This window comes from Anas platyrhynchos, chromosome Z (genome assembly GCF_047663525.1).
Source record: "Anas platyrhynchos isolate ZD024472 breed Pekin duck chromosome Z, IASCAAS_PekinDuck_T2T, whole genome shotgun sequence".
In the NCBI taxonomy this organism is placed as follows: Eukaryota; Metazoa; Chordata; class Aves; order Anseriformes; family Anatidae; genus Anas; species Anas platyrhynchos.
Genome location: NC_092621.1, coordinates 75028277 through 75046390, shown reverse-complemented (window position 1 = coordinate 75046390; position 18114 = coordinate 75028277). Strand labels below are relative to the sequence as shown.

The 18114-nt window shown below is 44.9% G+C and overlaps 2 protein-coding genes across 3 annotated transcripts in view; one reads left to right on the top strand and one right to left on the bottom strand.

The window, feature by feature from the left end:
• Positions 1–155: 155 nt before the first annotated feature.
• On the bottom strand, positions 156–7486 carry DNAJC25 (DnaJ heat shock protein family (Hsp40) member C25). The gene is made up of 4 exons (XM_038170784.2): positions 7122–7486; positions 6089–6241; positions 3788–4258; positions 156–1126 (listed from the first exon to the last, which is right to left on the bottom strand). Exons 1-4 carry the CDS (start codon positions 7416–7418, stop codon positions 1004–1006), a joined length of 1044 nt encoding a protein of 347 aa, XP_038026712.1. The 5' UTR covers positions 7419–7486; the 3' UTR covers positions 156–1003.
• A 752-nt stretch (positions 7487–8238) lies between these two features.
• Positions 8239–18114, top strand: part of ECPAS (Ecm29 proteasome adaptor and scaffold) — a 61167-nt gene continuing 51291 nt past the window's right edge. The window contains exons 1-2 of one of the 2 annotated variants that reach the window (XM_038170014.2): positions 8239–8380; positions 15379–15509. In XM_038170014.2, coding sequence (XP_038025942.1) covers positions 8359–8380; positions 15379–15509 — 153 coding nt within the window. In that variant the 5' untranslated portion in view covers positions 8239–8358. Of the gene's footprint in view, positions 8381–8512; positions 8722–15378; positions 15510–18114 lie in introns of those variants that run through there. The other variant, XM_027446211.3, reaches the window with a different exon arrangement.

Sequence of the window (18114 nt, the reverse complement as noted above, 5' to 3'; positions counted from 1 at the left end):
TCGTAAATCGTGGAAACTCTGACCTGGTCAGAATTACAGACAAAAGTTAGAGGGTAGTGTTGTATTGTAAGTACTCTGAGGTCTGATCAGAGAAATCAGAAGAGATAAACATAAGAAAATACTTTAGATTTAGAATTGCAAACAAATTCAGGACGTATATTATAGAAAACTTTATTTATATAAGGCATCAAGATTGCCCTTTTAAACAAAAGGGTCGTTTTCCCTTTACCAATACTTTGGTGAAAGAAGTATCACATTTAGTAGACTAATATTCACTGGTACGCTTGTTCTGAACAGCTAGGTACAGTCCAACGTACAAGATTAAAAACCAAACATAAGAGACTTAAGTATGCTATTTCATGAACCACTCTCTAGAACAAAGAATTAAGGCTTGTTTGCACCAAAATGGTGATCATGCATCATTTATTCCCACAAAGAATAAAATTCATTTCCAATTGGAGCGGGAATAGCAAAAGTAGTAGTCCGGTATAATCCCCATATTGTCTACATCAAAAAACATTTTGGCATTTCAGAAATTAAGTAAGTTGAAAAGTAGTCGGAAGGAGAGAAGGGGAAAGCAGGAAATGGCCCTTGCTGCAGAGTCCTTTGTACGCATTTCCAAATTTCCAGTGTCCGCTTGCAGGAACCCATCAGTTTAAAAAGGAAAACAGAGACTTTCAAGGACAGATCTAGAAACGGTTTTCAGAAAGATTAAAGGTATGGTTCCATCGATCATGAGTAGGAAATACTTCGAGAAAATACATTATTTAAAATAATGAATTCCACATTAAGATCCCCATGTATGTCAGATATATACACTGAGCTAAGCCTGTTTAATAAGTCTGACTTAAAAAAATGGTAAACCTGTATTATTTTTCAGCCTGACTTAATAATTCCTGAGTTTTAGATCACTGCTGAGCCACAGCAGATAAAACTCTGAATGATGTAGTGAAAAGTTTTGCGGATGACCGTTGACACTAGCACTTATTTTGTTCAGCAACTTTCAATCATCGATAAAAGTCAGTCTTCCAGGTCCTTCATTTCTCATCCACCTCCGATACCTCTTCCATCGGGGATCCAAGGCCATCTTCTTCTTTAACTCCTCCTCTTGTTCTTGTTTATAGACCTGATGGACAAAAAGAAAAGTTTTTAATAAGGCTGAAGAAACAGATGAAGTGAATCCAAAGCAGGGGGTAAAGGGGGTGGTGGTGTGTGTTTGTATGTGTTAGCAATTAAATCACCTGTCATGTTACTGATTGTAAAGGTACCCAAATTGCAATGTAGCAGAAGACCTTGACTAACACACAGAGTAAGAGCCTTCAGCCAAGGAGCCTTCGAGCTGTAGTTGAAATGCTCTGAATTTTTGCTGACAGCAGAACTACATCATTGAAAGATGGTGTGCTGCAAGGAACTATACTTCTTTGCTCGTGCAGTCAACAGAATAAAAGTAAAGATCTACTCAAAAATCTAAGTTTTGAGTCCCTGTTCAGCACACATACCATTCAACGCAGTTTAGCTTCTTACTTCTGTTGTTTTCGTATTTGGAAGTTATTCTATAGACAGAGGACTGATCACCTTCAGCTACACAGCAGTGGATCTTTTTATTCCTCGTTTAATTTTCAACTAGGTCAATATACCTACAGTAAGTAGAGGTAGTGCCAAATGGCAAGTAATTACAACATGGCAAGAAATGGTATCATCACTGATTTCAATAAAAGTCGCGTATCTAAGAAAAGCAACAGTATCAACACTTTTATTCTGGAAGGCTCTTCATGTAGATAGACAGTGTATATCTCAACACCATACAGGTTTATGTCATCTGAATTCTTCCTGTAAGGAAATTAGATTTAAGGTTCCGAACAAGCATCCGAAAGATTTAAAAAAATATTCTAGATGGGTTTATAGATACACCCCCGCTCAAGGTTCAGTGATCATACAAGCTTCAAAAATTACTAGGAAAGTAACAGAGGAAATAAAACATTTTTATTTAGCTCCATGCTGTGCCAATATATTGAATCCTCAGTCATTCTTAGAAGGACACTGGAAAAACTACACAATATGCAGATAGACAACCTCGGCGACCAAAGTAGTAGATACTTTAGTGTTTCTTTTTGTGAAAAACAGGAAAGCATTTTTTTCAGCTTAGAAAAGGCACGACTAAGTTTCAAGTAAGGATATAGTAGTGGTACAGAGGAGCACAGATACCACGAGAAAAGGGAACAAGGCACAACTAATCTCCATTTCCGATAAAATAACCATCAGTAGGTGTCTGCGTGACTTAAAAAAAAAAAAAACCAGGAGCCATCCTCTGCACTTCCTGCTGAACTCACAACCAGATGGTTCTGTAGTCATTGACGGTATTAATACATTCAAGAAGTGGCTAGACGTGTTTATTAAAAAAAATAATTAAAGTTACTACCAACAAAGACACCATTTCCTGTTCAGGATGCTCCCAGACTGCGTATTGCACTGAATAAATATTGCTATGTCAGCGTAGCTTTCTTGTATTCTTCACCAATTATCAGCTGCTGGCCACCACAGATGACTTTGGGCTAAGCAGACTTCACCCCTGACAAATACAGCTTTTTTTTTTTCTTTTTTATGTTCAACAAATAGAACAATACCAGTTAGAAACAGCATGCATGATTTTTCTGCCATGGAATATCCATCCTGTTGTGCATTTTACTTATGCCATCTGCTGTGACTACTAACATTACCACCTCTTTGGACTTCCAGATTGTTTTCAAGCAAACACACCTTAATTCAACGTGTATGGCTAACCTGTCGGCTAATCCTTTCCTTACTAAAATTGAAGTTAATGTACTTTCCCCTTCAAGTTTCTAAATTGATCCAATTCTGACTGTTTTTAGGGAAGTATTCTCTTATCTTTGACGTGCACCACCAGCAGCAAAGGCAGTTCTGCCGTCTTTTCCCAGAACAAGCAGAGCTGCAGCATCACCCCGTTTTAAGCAGGCCCAGTTCCTCTTCTCCATTCCTCTCCTGGAAACCTCCCACCCAGATGGCCCACAGATGATCTTTGATACCATACCAGCATTTTGTCAGTTCTCCCACCTCCTGGCATCCCAAGACGTCAGTACTGCATCCTGTGGCTCATGTTCTTTCCCTACTCTCACAGGAAATTTGAGAAAAATTACACACTGGCTGTTTAGTAACTGGCTACCCCTGGCAAGAGTAGCAGTTGTGCCAGTATTTAATAGCCCATTTTCAGTCGAGCAGCACACACAGTAAAAAGAACAGCCCCAGACTCGCTGAAGGCAAAAGAACCATCAAGGGACAGTTATCAGCTGTCAGCTTCTATCAGCTACAACAAGCCATGAATTAATGGCTAAGGAGACTAATAAAATAGGAGTTTCGGGTCGTCCAAGTAATCCTTATTACAAAATTATCATTGTTTGGAGAACGCATGGTCTTCAACCTACTGTAAGAACTCTGTTACACTACGTTTTCACAGGACAGCCTGTCATCAGATACGATTAGTTTTTGTATCCACAGATTCCCTAACAATCACAGGTAGATGACCCCTGACCAAGAAATCCCTTTTTACATGCATGGCCCTGCTCAGGAGATGCTGCCCATCAGCACAGAAGCATGAGAAGATGAAGAAAGCACACCAAGTGATTCTCTAACAGTTTTCAATTCAGACAGCAATAGCTAGAGTTGAAGCACTGCTCCGCACACCACCGTGCCAAACACCTCCACAAAACACCTGTTCTCCCCCCATGAGCTCTGGACAACCCACATGAGCTTCTCCACCACAGCTACCCACCTCATAGTTTTCTCGTATCCACAGCTGCCGTTCTAGGAAGGTCTCTTTTTGATGGTCTTCCAGGCTGTCGAACTGAGACTGAGACATTTTCATGTATCTTCGTATGATATACAGCTTCTCTTCCACACCGTATTCTTGCCCTTTAATAGTGAAACAGTAAATCCACCAACAGTACCAAATTATGTATTTGCACAAGTAAAAGGGAGCAAGAAGGATCTGAAATAGAAGGATATCATATATCTTGGGCTTCTGGTAACCGCCTTTTATATCTATTTTATTTTTGATGATGTATTTGATGATTTCTTCCTCTTCTTCACGGATTTCTTCTTTAGACCGCCTGTTCTTGCCTTTTTCTCTAGTCTTATTGAGTAAACCTTGTTGCCTGGCAATCTCAGTAGCTTGTATGCGGTATTTCGGCACTGTAGCTAGGTAGTTGATAGCTTCATTGTAACTACTCCACCAGCTGAAGAACTGTAATTTAACAACAGTAAAAGTTAAAGAATAAAACCAGAACCAAACCAAACAAAAAGCCAAAAAAAAACAAAAACAAAACAAACCAAAACAAAAACAAACAAAAAAAACCACATGTTTTTATACAGACACATTTCTACTTAGAGCTTTGCCAGGAAAAACAAAATAATGCTGTCATATACCTTTAACTATTATTTTATTACAGCAAGGGTAAAAACTGAAAGTAACAGCACAACTTCTGCAATATTAAAGAAGCTGCAATTACTCATTCAAATATGATAAGGCGCCTGGGAAACAGCAGTATATTTTTACATATTTCTGTGCGAGCAGTATAAACAGCAACACACAGCGATGAAGAAGGACAAGCAGAGGGTAAAGGCACTGTTCAATTTGTGTTTCTTCATGAGAAGATGGTTATCTCACATTGCCTTAAGTGAGGCTTCTGAAGTGAGGCTTTGATGTCCATTCTCAGAAGTCCCCTCAGCTTTATAAACAAAGTAGCTGGTATACGCACATTTCATTATAAAATTATTACCCACTTTACATAGTTAATTAAATGTGGCTTAAGTACGCCACAATCTCATTAGTCTGACAGGATTGACTTTACAGGATACAATATCCTATTCTAATCTCCAGTTACCCTCTGAATTTCAATTGGGAAAAAAAAAAAAAAGGAAAGAACAGTGGCTGGAGTGAGTGTGACATGTTCTGCTGAATTTTTACACAGGCAGCACGCCCACTTGTGAAGACAAAGGGGCACCCAGGTACACACTATATAACTGTATCAAAGGCAAAGAAATGGAAACACCAGAAAGCAAGAGAAAGATAAATCAGTTTGCTAATTCTCTGTAAACTTGTATTTAATCATCTGGAAGCTGGACTGCAGGCAAAGTGAGTGTCTCCACTTATAGCCAAAATAACAGCTGAAATGGAACACCACGTTTACAAGCAAGACTGATGAGAAATTAAGTATTTGGCTCTGTATGCCACTGGAATTTATTATTCCAAGTTCTCAAATCCTGATCAACATTTTTTTGTTTTACCTTGTAATATCCAACTAAAAAGAGTCATCTGTACCACAGACTAAGCTGTACTTTTATTACCTCCTAGATACCACATTTTTTGGTTTTGTGTGTGTGTGTTTTTTTAAAGGAATTTTTGAACTAATAATCTAATGGATGCTAAAGCAAAAAGTTATATACCTCCTTCCAGGAAGTAATTGTCAGCAAGACCACAAGTATTCTCACCTAAAGCAGAGACTGTTTTCTTGAACTTGGAACTACTACCTTCAGTGAAGCCAACTTCGCTCAATTGCTTTTTAAGATCAACTACAATGTAAGATATGCATGTTATCAAACTGCACTCCTGCTGTTTAGCACTGCTCTCTGAGTTTCTTACATTTTGTTTTCAAGTAGTTTGGCTTCTTTAAAAAATAAAAAAATACTTGGGAACCTTGAAAAACTGACACATGCTTATCTAGAGCACTGCTCCAGCCTGTGCTCAGGAACAGGCTGTTCTCAGCCTGCCACAAAGAACCAAGTAACTTTGGGAGAGTTGTGCTTGTCTGCATGAAATATTCTGTTACAGGAAACCAATCACTAATCACACCATCTGTGCTTTCGTCCAAGGTACCAAGAGCAGTCAAAATCTGCTCAGAACAAACCTGACTTCAGATTTGTTATGGGCACCATGCAGCAATTTACCACAGCAGATTAAAAAAAGACCTCCTGGCTGAGGCTGTTTAAAGCCTGGCATGTTGCAAGACCTGCAGATACTTCTACTGCAATTCAGAAATTCATTGAGCATTGTCAAATAAGCATGAAATTTTACCTGAAACACAGAGATGGCGCACACTGTAACCAGAATCACGATTCTGACATCCACTTTAGGGGCCAACCTCCTGCTGTAGTAGTGATAATAGTGCCTGTAATACTCCTCAGGATGATCCAACATGTAGTCATAATCTTTACGCGTTTCTTCATCCTGTAGGATGAGGAATGAAAAATATGCGAGCGTTCAGAAGCCAGTTTTCACTTACCCTGTTGCATTTGTGTTTTACAGCTCACAAATGACCATGCGGTTAAAAAAGCTTGCAGTAACCCGACCAACTATGAAGCAAAGAGGAAAATCTTTGGTCCTACTCTCATACACTAAATTGATCTCACACTCACCAACCTCCCCCCACACCTCATGTGCATAGTCTTAAACAAATAACACACACTTGAAGACTTGATTTAATACTGAAATAAAGACAGGCAACTGAAATGAGTTAATTTTGGAATCAGAAGTCCAGGTGGACTAGGGTTGATGGGTATTGCTCAGGAAGAGACTGACAGATGAACAAACCACTAAGATCACTGTTTCTGAGACCTTTTAAGATCAGCCTACGGGGCCGTGATCTCTACCCAAGGGGAGGCCATTGCAAAACCTCATTGTTCTCATCTTCTTGATTGCCTTTCTCGTTTCCACCCAGGTAAGAAAGAGACGAAAGATTTAACTTTGTCAGTCTCCACTGCACCCCTTTTCTAACCAAGAAGAGTGAAGAGCTCCAAGTGTGTGTTTTTTTTTTTTTTTTTCTTTTTTTTTCTCTCCCATTCAACCTAAAGCACATCCAACTTTCTCTCCTCCACTCCTTGGCGGCGTTCTTGCCCACATCACGCACTTTTTGCTCTCCTCACAGCCCCAGCTCACCCATTAAGATGACTTTTGAAGGCGTGCTCGCCCCACACGCCTCCAGCCCCTTCATTTTCACCCCAAAGCACCAAACCCTCTGCGGGGCGTGCGGCACCCCAGGACCCGCTTCCCCCTTCCACAGAGGGCTCGGAGCCCAGCCTGAACGCCCCCCGTCCCTCTCCCCTCTCACCTTGAGGGTCTCGTAGGCGGTGGCGATCAGCAGGAACTTCTCGTGGGCCGCCTGCGGGCCACCCCCTTCCCCTCCCTGCTCGCCCCGGTAGCGGTCGGGGTGGTACTTGCGGGCCAGCTGCCGGTAGGCGCGGGCGATCTCGGCCTTGCTGGCTTGCCGGCTGACACCCAGCACCTCGTAGCACACCCTGCGGCCGCAGTACAGCCCCTCCGTCAGCCCCCGGGCCGCCCGCGGCAGCAGCGCCGCCGACAGCCAGAGGCAGAGCAGCCAGCGCCGCCCGCCGCCCGCCGCCGCCATCTCGCAGCGCCACAGCCGCCGCCACAGCCGGGGCCGGGGCCGGGGCCGCGCCTGCGCTCTCCGGGCGGCAGGGCGGGGCGCTGGGATCATTGCCACCCCTAATTAATTATCGAGTGTTAATTACTAGATAATTACGACCCCCCCCCCGCTCCCCTAACGAAGCCCCGTGTGGTTCAGGGATGGGGCAGCTCCGCGGGGCGGGTTTCAGCCTCGCACCCCCACCCGCACCCCCACAGATTAACGACCCCGTGCCAAATCACAAAGAGCAGAAATCACTTTTTTTTTCTTTTTTTGTCTTTTTTTTTTTTTTTTTGTCACTTTTTTTATTACTGTATCGTTTCTCTCCTCAAAAAAAAAAAAAAAAAAAAAAAAAACAGCGGGGTGGTATCGCAGCGCTGTTATCTAGATTTATCCCTTTAGATGTAGAGCTCAGCGATGTGGGTTAGTGGAGGGCTGGTTAGCGTTAGGTCAGAGGTTGGACCGGGTGATCTTGGAGGTCTCTTCCAACCTAGAAATTCTGCGATTCTGTGATTCTTTGTCTGCCAGCTCATCTCTCACCGCTTGCCCTTCCAAACCCCAGCCTCTCCTGTCGGGGAGATGCCCCTATCGCGACACAGCGCTGCTTCGCGACACCACACGACACCGGGGCGGGTGCCACCGCCGGCAGGGCGATCATCTCGGAGCTCTCCCGGCTCCACTTGGGATGAACCCACCGGGCTGAAATCTCTGGATTTTACCCCAGAAATCCCAGCCGGCGGGGGCAGCCCGGCCCTGGGCGGAGCCGGGGGGGGGGGACGGACACAGCCCAGCCCCCGGCCGTGCAGCAGCCGTGCAGGCTGCAGCTAGGGGGAGGCGAGGCTCTGCCGTCCCTCCTCCTCCTCCTCCTCCTCCTCTTCCTCCTCCTCCTCCTCCTCCTCGCCAGCCGTGTGCCCGCGCCGGCATGGAGGTCAGCATGGACTCGGGTCAGTGCGGCGGCGGGGAGAGAGGAGGAGGAGGAGGAGGAGGAGGAGGAGGAGGAGGAGGATGAGGAGGAGGAGGAAGGGAAGGGCGGGGGGGGGGGAGCGATGGCTCAGCTCTTTCTAAATATAAAGCGGGAGGGCGGGGGCCGCCTGCCCCTCGTGGGGAGAGCAGCGGGGAGGAGGAGGAAGAAGAGAAGGAGGAGGAGGAGGAGGAGGAGGAGAAGGAGAAGGAGGCGGGCCAGGGCTCGGTCGGCCGGCGGCTCGCCTCGCCTCTCACCGCCCTCCCTCCCTCCCTGCGCAGCACAACATGGCCGCGGCCGCCGCGGCCGCCCAGGACGAGCTCAGTAAGCGCCGCCGGGGCTCGGGCAGGGGGACAGGGATGGGGGGCAGCCGCCCGCAGCCCCCCGGCCCGGGGCAGCCCCTTGGGCGGCCGGGGGCGCGGCTGGGGACGGGGCCAGCCGGGGCCGGCTGGGAGATGTAGTCCCGGGGGGTGCCTGGCGGCCCCGCTCCGTTCCCGGGCTGCCCTCGGGGGGCGACCCCGGGCTGGGTGTGGAGCCCCCCGGCAGGGCGAGGGGTGCCCGATTTGGGGTCACCTGGGGCTAGGGGGGGGTCCGTGTTGGGTCCCTGACCCCCCCCCCCCCCCGGGCACGACCTGCGCTGCAGGGGCCGGCCTGCTGTTCGTTCGCCCACGGAACTTTAAAAAATAATAACAATAATTTATATATATATATATTTATACGTGTTTTCTGCGTCCCCTGCCGTGTCAAGGCGCTGCTTTTGGCGTGAGGGGCAATGAGCAGCTCGCGTATGACTCAGCGCAGCCAGAGGGCCCCGCGCTGGGCTGTGCGGGATGAAGGGCAGCGGGAGGGCTCGGGGCTGTGTTTCTGCGGTTGGGGTTCAGGTCTGAGGCCTCCCTCTGTTCTGTTTTATTTTATTTATTATGATTTTTTGCCGGCGTTGGTCTCTGCGTGTCTCCGCGGGGGTGATGCCTTTGTTTGTCTCTTTGTTAGGCGCTGCTGGGTGGCAGCGGCGGTGGGGATGTCCTTTATGTAACCACACAGCCCAGGACCCTGTGCCGGAGCAAGAAGGATCTTCAGGTTACGCCGGCCCTTGAGGCAGAGGGCACAAATGCCAGGCTATTTATTCCATTGGCAACTGGGATAAATTGTGGTAGGGGCAGACCCGCCTGCCGCTGCCATCCCAGAGCCTCTCCTGTAACCGGCCAGCCTGCGGCTCCTTGCCTCCAGATGCTGACCCTGCAAAAAAAAAAAAATTAGTCCTCAGCCACGTATCAGGTGCTAAACGGCCCGTTGTGTTAATTAATCCCTGCGAGAGGACGAACGTCCTCACAGCGAGCTTCGTGCCGGTGGTTACGTGATGTAATTCAGGGTGCTGGCCCGCTGCATCCCACAGCGGTTGTATAGGGGTTGTATGGGGTGGTCGGACACCTTCCTTGGCCCAGCGGGGAAGGAAGGAGTGTTGGCTTGTTTCTTCTTCCCCAGTTCCTCATCTGTCGCTGAATAGGAAGTACTGCAGTCCTACTTAAATCTCTCTTTTTCCATTAGCTTTTATTTTTAAGGTGAAGGAGCAGGAAACCAAACAACCTCCGTGTAGGCTTTCCATCTTTTGGTGCGTTTAAATAGTCAAATTTCAGGGTATTTGGAAAGAAATTTGTTCCTTTTTAGGATGACGATAAGTCCCAAAATAACAAGCATAATTATTACTAGTTTCAGACTGGAAGATCAATTTTCCTTGCTTTACATATGTATAGCTATAGGAAACTTCGATCTACAGCACCAGGCAAACACAAGACCTCTTGCTGTTTGCTTAGGTTGTGTATGAGGGTACTTACTCTCCTAGAGGACTAGTTACTTGAAGGCAGCATGAGAGTGAAGATAATGCAGGTTAAAAATCAATGCAAAATCATTAAATGGGTCCTGAAGCTTTAAGAGTTCAGGCGCAAGGGAAGGAACAGTTCATTTTGAGGAAGAGGAGACAGCCAATTGAATGGAGATCCTAAACCTGGCATGTTAAAAATATTTGGATTTTGGCACGTCAGTCAAACCGTTTATAAAAGATTTTCTATGAAATGGAAGAACAAGATGGACAAAAGAGAAAACATTCCCTCACCCCCAGGCCTTCCCACCCTTTTCCAGTCAGAGCTTGTAAAATAATGCAGCGATGAGCCTGGCTCTGCAAACGCTCCCTTAAGTGATTTGCCTGTAGGCACATAATGGGTTACTGGTAGAGCCAGGAATAGCACCAGCAAATCCTGACTCACTGTTTGCTACTATAATCATGCCAGATATATTTTCTCTCAGAGTCTAATACCATCTTAACAAGAATTTGACTTCTATTCTAGTAGCGGCACAGTGGACGGGAGCTGGTTTGGTTCCCTGCCTGCATGCAGAATAGCACAGAAACAAACAGCTCTTGCTTGCAGCAGGTAGTGGTACCGAAAACTGCCCGCTGTCAAGGCAGGGAAGTCAAAACCCAGCTGTGTCCAGTAGTCTTTACATGCTGCAGGGCATTTTGGAGAGAGGGCTGGGGGACACTGAGCGCAGCATAGTGGTTCAACAGAGCTCAGTAATTGAGGTTTTTTTGTTTGTTTGTATGCTGCAGTGAAACACGCTTCTGGAAATACTTCAGTGTGGCAGTCCCAGTAATTTGTCCAACAGACTATTTTTTTCAGGGAAGTGAAGACAAATTCCAGCTTTATGCACGGAGCTTTGCTTTTCTACTATGTTTTGCAGAGGACTCAAGACTCTCTTTGGGGCTACAAGGGTAGTTAAATTATTAAGTATAATTACCTTGATGTGACCTGGTCTAAGTAGTTCCCTGAGTCTCTTTTTCGTAAAAAGAAGGGTGTTTCTGGTGCTTGACATGCAATTACACCAATATATGCTGCTGAGAGGTGTGTGCAGAATGGCCGACGTGCTGCATATAACAGCAGTAAGTGCCAGAGGGAGCTAATTCTGTATCTTGCATGAGGATGGGGAGGAAAACCTGGACACATGAAGTGGAACTGAGCTCAGCCGAGACCACAGGGGACTTCTCCGATAAAGGGATGGGTAAGCAGTGAGCTAGCTACCTTAGGAAGGCCAAGCATTCGAAGTATGTGATTTTAACTAGGAAAAAAATAAAATAAAAGGAAGTAGGTAGGGAAACGCCATTGTAAAAGGGTGGAAAACGTTAGGCTGTTTATTTATTTACTGTATCCTTTCTGTGTCTTTCTGCTGTTCCCTTTGGCAAGCTACCACATAGCAAAACTGGCAGAGGGGGCGTGTTGTTTCAGTAGCAGGCTGGAGGTTTGCTCTTGGCTGGAGTGACTGCAGGGTCAGCTCTGAAGTAGGGAGGCTGAGAAATAGTTCTGACTCTGCTAGGGCCCGTGTCACAGGGTTTGGAAGCCTACGAAGCACGAGTCAGAGCCTTGCTGTTAGCGTGACTTTCTTGTAAAACTTGTATGCTGTATGTTATCTGTGTTTTGAAATCTATTCCTTCGCTTTTTGCAAGAGGTGTGGTCTGGAGTACTGAACCCTATATTTCCTCCCGTAATTTTAAATGGAGACTGGAGAGAGCCAGAAGTGAAACATGCATTTTCTCACAAATCAGTAACTGCATTGCCATGGTAACTCAAGGATTTCAGATTCCAAATACACCATGTCTGTAGACACAAATTGGACACTGCTGCTGGAAGCGAGGATACAAAGATTTATCTTGTTTTCTTGCCACTTTGTTCTTCCACGTACAGGGAAATGGAAGGCCTCTCCACATACAGTGCCTGTTGTTAAATTCTCCTTGTTTGTGTTCATCCTTTTGTAGATGTGTGTTGTTTTTCAAGAAAACACTAGTAAAAATGAAATGTATGAAAATGCAACACAGCAGCTAGGAAAGAGGTTGCATTTATGCCAAAATGCATGAATGTCTATTACAAACTTTGCATGGACTTAATTGCTTGGGTTTTAAAAATAAAACCATCTGGTATTCAGTCTTTTACTCGTGCAGTTCATTCTTGGCTGTTTATTTTAATCCCCAGCAAAAGGTCATCATCGTAGCTGTGGCACACGTCATATTTCTAAGGGTAGGTATTAACCCAGACATGATTTCTGGTGTGATAGCTGATGTTGTGGGTAAGTTTGACTGGGACTGTGGTTGTCACATACCTCATAACCAGGTTCTGGGTGGTGTAGCTGTCATCTCCCTTTAAAGAAATGGCTGCTAGCTTTCACCTTTCTTTATAAAGGGAAACTTTTTAATGAAAATAATGCAATCAGTGATGCACTGAATGACAGCAGTGAATTAATCTTACTTGGGCAGCTCCTTCCAAAGCTCTCTTGTGGAGCATGGGGCTCCCCGTTGTGGAGTGAACCCCAAAGCTCAGAGTGGTCCAGGCGTGCCTGCTCTTCTCCGTTGGTCTGAAGGTGCAAGTTTGATCCTGGAGTGAGTTATTTAGAGCCTGGCATGTCTGGGCACTGCATTTTCCAGTTGTTGTTCCAGTGAAGCCTGCTTCCTTTCCTCCTTTCTCCCTTTCATTTCAGCTTTCTCATCAGATGTTTTTCTGAAGTCCTCTGGACTGTATTAAAAGGCAGCCCTCGGTCTCTGACAGTCTTCCCCCATCCGTGTGTTCAGCAGACTTGCAGTAGATTGACTATGCAGTAATTTTATAAACATTATAATTAGCTAATACAGAGGGTGCTGGAGCTTAGCAAGGCACTATTGCAGTTCTAAATTTTAGGTGAGAGTGTAATGTGAGATTTAGGAAGGAGAAGCCTTCGCACAATCCGTTTTCTTAAACAGCAGCTTTTAAGATGGGAATATAGCTCTGTTTTATGAAACATCATCTCCCCTTTACTTATTTCTCGCAATTCTTCCAAAAACTTCACAGATTATCCTTGCTAACGATATCAATCAGCTTGTGAAAGGAGATGTTACAGGAGGTGTTTTGTGGGATGGACTGCGTTTCAGGTTCAGTTTGGGTTAGCAATGGCTAACCCTAGACTGGCAAAGGCGCCTTGCCGTAAGATTGCACTAGCAGTTTAATTTTAGTTGCCAGTGTTTATTCAAAGTGCTCTTGTGCCATCTTTTTTTTTTTTTTTTTTTTTTTTTTTTTTCCCCCTGTGGTATGTAGCAAAGCAAGTTAGACCTCTCACTTTAATGCATTTTATCGTAATAAATCCTAGTGGCCCCCTGCTGAAATCACAGCCCTGCGGTTTTACAGTCCCCAGTGGGGGCCATAAAACGGGACGGGGAGGGTTTCGGCTCCATGCTTAGGGATCCTGGAGATCCTTCTCTGCTGAAGGAGAGCTCTCCTGGGTCACCCTTTAATCCTGGCTTGTAGCAGATCAGATTAGTCCTTGGGCGAATGGTTTCCTCCTTGTAGGATGTCTCGAGACCTGCAGTCCCTTTGGAAGCGCCGGCTGGGTCCCCTTGCTGCCTGTGGACGTGGCTGCACGCATCGGGAGCACCGGGCAGGCTTTGCTCGGCTTCTGGTGTAGCTGTCAGGGCAGCTGCGTGCCAGTGCTTAAAATAGGGACTCCTCCGTTCTCTGTGCAAAGACAGATGGCCCTCAGGCCTTGTGCCTGCACTGCTGACAGCAGGCTTCGGTCTCATCTGTTTCCTTGAAGGGATCTTCTCCCAGCTCTCTGAGAAAATGCTTCTTGCGTTTATTGTCCCCTCTCGATCTTGCAGAAGTTTCAACTTCTATCTCTTTGTCCAAGTTAGTTTGTTGTTTTCTTTCCTTGTTCTAGCAGCAGGTCTCCTCCCCGGAGGAAAATGAATTTGTTACAACACCCCAGCAGCTTCACAGAGTGATTTTTGGGAACTTTGTGTTTTAAGTTTCAGCAACATCTCCTGTGTTTCACACTTGTGATCTTGTTCTGATCATCATGATGACGCTGTCTGATGATGCTGTCTGTTGTGGAAAAAAAAGGTTAACACATTTTTACAAACCACTAACTGATTCAGGCAGTATTTGTACAGGTTCATAAAGCTGATTGATCCAGATTTTGTAGACCTGTGTGACTCAATGTAAGGCCACAGGCAGAACGAGTGAACCTGTGTCAGTATGCCCTATGAATTCTCCCTTCAGTGTCACTCTTGAGCAGGAGTCTCAAGCTCTTTAACAACTACTTCACTTTACAGCTTGTTTCTTCTGCTTTCAGGTACACAGCCTGCTAATTCACTCACAGCTGTGATGATGTGGCTTGTCCCAAGCTTTTACCTGGTGCTTTGCCTAGACTTTTTTTTTTTATCTGTAATATGTCTCGAGTCCTGTTTTACAGGGTTAACATTTTGTTCCGTTTACTTAACATCTGCAGTGGGATCCCTGTGGACAACCAGAACCCTAAGTTTAGCAAGAATACCAACAGGAACTGGACAAATCTTTTTGCCCTCTAATTATCTAGCAGAGATATTGAACACAATAGTCTGAATGCAGGTCACAGCAAGCGCACTTTTAAAAGTTTGCAGCTCTCCAGCTGCACGACTTTGCTGTCAAAGCAGAAAGGGCAAGGAGTGACTTAGAGATGCTAACCTTTCTCACCACCTTTGGATATGTTCCGGATTTTATTTGAAACACAGCACAACAATGTCAGGGAGGTATGAATTGCTTTTGTCTTTGATAGGAGTGGTCTGGACGTGATTGTGGAGGCTCGTACTGGAAGCCATTGGGCTGGTTTGCTCAGTATTGGCCTGTTTTTGGTCATTGCTCCTTGTCCGATGGCTGCCCACCACTGAAAAGTGCCTGGCTCTGTCCATTTACCTCCTGTGCTTTAGGTATTTATACATTTGGTTTAACAAAATGTATTTAACAGTTTGGTCAGCTACCGTTAAAAGTAGAAGGTGAATCTGTGCTGAGTATTGTATTGAATTCTGCACTGAGACAGAATTACTTTGAGAACTGTGTGTGGCATCTCTTATAGGCCCATAAGGGTGTTTTCAGAAAAAGTTCTTCTTACAGAAATTTTGAGTTTCAACAGGTTTCTCTCTCTTTTCCTCTGCAGATCAACTTGAACGTGTGTTCTTGCGTCTTGGCCATGCGGAAACAGATGAGCAGTTACAGAATATTATTTCCAAATTCCTACCCCCTGTTCTCCTCAAGCTGTCCAGCACACAGGAAGGAGTGCGTAAAAAGGTAAGGGTGCGGTTCACTGTGGTGGTATGTTGTCTTCATCATGCAGAAGCAGATACTTTTGAATGGTGCTTTACTGCTCTTGGATGTTCTCTGTGAAGAAATTTACTCTCTCAGGAAACGTTGTCATGAGCCTGATAAGAAGAATGGGTTTATTACAGCTCCCAGGGCTTAGAGAAGACACTCATTGCCTGTATAAGCAGAGACTTTGGGCAGATGTGTGGCTTTTGCAGAGGTGTGGAGGCTATATTTGTTTCCACTTGAAGCCAGATAACTGTGAGTTAGCCTGGGACAGAGACTTACTGCCACAGAGGCAACTGGCATGACTTCCAGGTGAGAGCTCTTTTGCATCACCTGTCTGGACACACAACACATGTGGTGCTAGCCTGCTTCTGTGCAAAAGACTGTGAAGAGTTGCTTATGGGTCTCGTTCACTAACCTGGTAACAGAACTAGGAGTGAGGACCAAATAGTTTTTAAGATGCAATTTAATTTCTGTCTGAAAGAGTTTGGCTCCCTGCTACAGATGGCAGCTTTATTGCAGAGTTTACTCAGGTGCACATTAAATTCCACCTGATGAATGGTTTGGGGCTTGTCTAGTTGCAGGAATTAGGACTAAGGAACAAACCAATTTGGAGGCGGAATTCAGTATGTTCCTGAGGAATTTGTTTCGCTGCGTTAGGTGACATGAGCCAACATCAAAGCACTGTTTGAACTGAAGGGGTGCTGCCTAGGGGTAGTGGACGCAGTGAGGTGCAGTAGAAGAGCACTTTGGGATTGCACAAGCCTTACTATGTGATGGTTAGAGGAACCAAATGTGGTGAAAGGGGTGGATTGAGGTGACTTAAGGAGAAGCAATTGTGATAGAGTAGAGGAAAGAATGGATAAAAAGGACCAGTGGCATGTAAGCAACTCACTGGTTGGTATGCTTGCCTGTCCTTGTCCTGCATCTGGTCAGCACAGTCTGTCCTGTTGTCTTGTTAAATTCCATTTCCAGCTCTTTTTCGGGGTGAGGGACTCTGTGTTGGGGGCAGGAGGAAGGTATCATGGTGCTAGCAGTCGGAGAGACCGTAGTCTCTAGGGATGAGACCACTGGAGAAGCTGGCTCTCAGAGTGAACAGGGGATTTCTTGGTCAGCTGCTGGAGAGGAGGAAGGATATGGGGGTCCCTGGGGGCATGACCCAGATTCCCCTCTTTGTTTTGAAGAAATAGGGAAATGGTTGTACCTTCACTTGAACTCTGCAGTAAATCAGAACCTGCCAATAACTGGAGCACAGATTTTATACAAAACGTGTTCCCAGCCATGATCACATGAAAGTGGATCCATAGCCATAAAAACCATTCCACGATGCTGAAGGACAAATGTTCAGACTCAGAAGGAGGGTTTTTCTGAATACATGCTTATGTGCTCTTAAAACTGTGAAGGAAGGCACCCAACGAACTTGTGATATTCCTTAGGGTATTTTTAAATGATATTTTTCATAGAATCACAGAACGGTTTGTGTCTTCTAGCTTTAACTTCCTTGTCATGGATAGAGATACCATTTTTTCCATTTATAATCTGGAAAGCATTCTCTTTTCTCTGGAACGATGTGAGATTCAGGAAAGAGGGAGGACTACTCCTTTGAAAATTAGATTTTGAGAGGTCTCTCAAAGTCACGCGTCATTCTTATGATGTAGTGTAGTTTTTGTGTTAGAATGAATAATGAAATAAAACTTGTTTCCTCTTCCCCCTTTTATATACTTAAGCTATAGATTATTATCTGTACGAGATGATGATGGTATCATAAGAACATAAGAGTGCTTTCTGGTATTTGTCAAATCCAGTCAATGACCCTGGATTCTGCTCTTGCCATTATCAGAGAAGGGAAGTTGACTCTCTCAGTATTCTGCTTCTGATATAAATTCAAAGTATAACAATAAGTTGTATTTGGTTTTGATTTTTTTGTTTGATTCTGTACATAGACATCAAAATATTTTATCAGTGATACAGAGAGAAGGGGAAAACACTTTTAGTTTTTAATTCTAACGAGCACTAACACTGAGTAACATGCAGATAAATCTGTTTAATCTGCATCTTGTCTTCTTCTGCTACTTATGTCAGAACTAAGCTTTTCAATTTGGTACTTGCTTTTATTTTTCTACTAAGCTGGTGGAAAGTGTCTAAGAAGTCTGGTTTATTTTCAAATGCTCATGGCTTCTAAACACTAACACCTAGTTTTCTAATCGTGCCTGGTGGACAGTAAAGAATGTGCCCATTACTCAACCCTGGCCTCAAAATCATGTTAAGGAAATGGAAGGAAGGCAAATATGGCTTTCTACGTGAACACTCCTTACATTGGAAAAGAAAGGCAAAAAAGTAGATGGGGTAGAGAAAAGAGAAGCACAAAATTTGTTCACCCAGTGACTAACTGTAGGCACAGTGACAAAACTCTGCTGTCTCCTGTCAGGTATCTCTTGCAACTTTTGTAGCAATAATATTATGTATTGCTATTATCAAAGAGTCCTAGCATGATGCACAACAGAATCATAGCCCCTCTGGGCTGCCAGGGCAAGTCTGTATGTATATGAAGTGTTGCCCTGTCCCAGGTGCAGAATCCAGCACTTGC